The sequence below is a fragment of the Monopterus albus genome, unplaced genomic scaffold (genome assembly GCF_001952655.1).
Source record: "Monopterus albus unplaced genomic scaffold, M_albus_1.0 scaffold8.1, whole genome shotgun sequence".
Taxonomy (NCBI): domain Eukaryota; kingdom Metazoa; phylum Chordata; class Actinopteri; order Synbranchiformes; family Synbranchidae; genus Monopterus; species Monopterus albus.
The window spans coordinates 3565986-3567833 of record NW_018127888.1 but is presented as its reverse complement, the minus strand read 5'-3'; the positions used below and the strand labels follow the sequence as shown (position 1 = coordinate 3567833).

Here is a 1848-nt window from a genome sequence, read left to right as displayed (position 1 = left end):
CTCACGCTGTTCCTCCCAGCTCCGTTCCTGCCTTGTGCCCTGTGTATTGTCTTCCCAGCCGCTATCGCTCCTTCGGACCACGGACCTCCACAACTCCACATCACTCCACCACGCAGGTCGATGCACAGTCTTCCATTAAACCGTTACTCTGACTTTGTGCCCTCAGCAGCCAACCTCCATGACCAGTCCAGGAGTGAATCCTAGCGTCCGCAGCCCGGCCTCTTCCTTATCACCCACCACTAACTGTATGTTTTCCCGGACTGCCGCTCGACACCCGGTTCTGCTCCATATTCCTTCACCTGGTTGTACACGTATTGTCACTGTAAATAAATAGAGCACTTCTTGCACCGAAGTCAGCTACCTGGGTCCGTCATTTTTTTACTCGCTCACCTCCCTACCAGAGCGTTTCTAACACCGATTGACAAGATTTACTGATCAAATTAATGTCATAATTAACCCTTTCCATTTTGCTCACTGAATGAGCAAGGACAGAATGTCAGGGTTTTTCATAATTCAACTGGCAGACTGCCATGAACTGAGAGCACCCAGGCTACCAAGAGAGCCTGTGACCTTTCCTTTACTCCCACGCTCCAGACAAACTTTACATTTTTGTTCCAGTGCTAGTGAGGCTCTATGAACAGCAAAACTGGCATCATTTTGTTTGTTTATGTCCAGCACAGTCATATTGTGGGGTGAAGGAGTACTGCACATTTTAGGGTTGCTAATCTAAATTATTAATGTTGTGAGTTATTTGTGGCTGTATTGCTCAGTTGTGTACATGCAGCCAGCACTATGTGTTTTGACTTTCAGTCAGTGAGAGCAGCCTTCTTACAAACCTGAAAACAAACTTTACTGTTCTAGTCTAATCCTAACTTCTGATTTTTAAAGTTGTCATTCATGTTGACTTTGTAAGATTTAACAAGAGCACTGCTCATGTGTGACGCTCTGCCAACAGGTTTATGCTTCATCTGCTCTGATGGCGCTTGAGATGTGACAAATTTTCCTTTTCCCTCACCAGTCAGCAGACAGTCAGACAGCATGAAGGCAGTACCACAGGTTTAATTGAATACTTTAGGGGGTCACAGAGTTTACAAAGCAGCACGGAAAATGGGAAACCCTTTTATTTTCCGGCTTGCACTTACAAGATTCTTATGTACATGAAGGAATTTGTACTTTTTAATGATTGCAAAGGAATTATCAGTATTTTGTGCTTTCCTATATTTGAAGTCTTTTTTTCTGTCTTTTACATTTTGATGAAAGTTCACTAAGTTCTCTCGTGTGTATGAAATGAGGCACAGTATGGACAATACCGGAAGTGAGACTATGATGGTTTTATTTAATGTGTGTGTGTGTGTGTGTGTGTGTAGGACCTAGGCATGGAGTCAACATCGCTGGATGACGTGTTGTACCGCTACGCCAGCTTCAGAAACCTGGTTGACCCTATCACACACGATCTGATTATCAGCCTGGCACGATATGTCCACTGCCCCAAGCCGGTAGGACACACACACACGCACACACACACACACACACACACACACACACACACACACCTACACACACCTACACACACAGATCATCTAACACGAAGAATACTTGGTAAATATACTATTGCTATTGTAATTGCCAATTACAATAAACACACTCGGGCACTCTGCAGTTCTTTGATTTGATTTGATTTGATTTATTCTTTCAAGCATGTAAAGACAGTTGATATGACAACACATAATTTTACACATAATCCAATATCAACTTGCTTATACCTAGTGCATGCTTGAATGGAGTAGGAAGAAGTCAGACTTATCCAGTCCTACCCCATGACATCATCTTACCATCATTGGTTTGCAA

The 1848-nt window shown here is 43.3% G+C and overlaps 1 protein-coding gene across 1 annotated transcript in view; it reads left to right on the top strand.

The window, feature by feature from the left end:
- lrrc75a (leucine rich repeat containing 75A) overlaps positions 1-1848 on the top strand; it is a 48029-nt gene that overhangs the window by 9758 nt on the left and 36423 nt on the right. The window contains exon 2 of the mRNA XM_020586229.1: positions 1368-1496. Coding sequence (XP_020441885.1) covers positions 1368-1496 — 129 coding nt within the window. The remainder of the gene's footprint in view (positions 1-1367; positions 1497-1848) is intronic.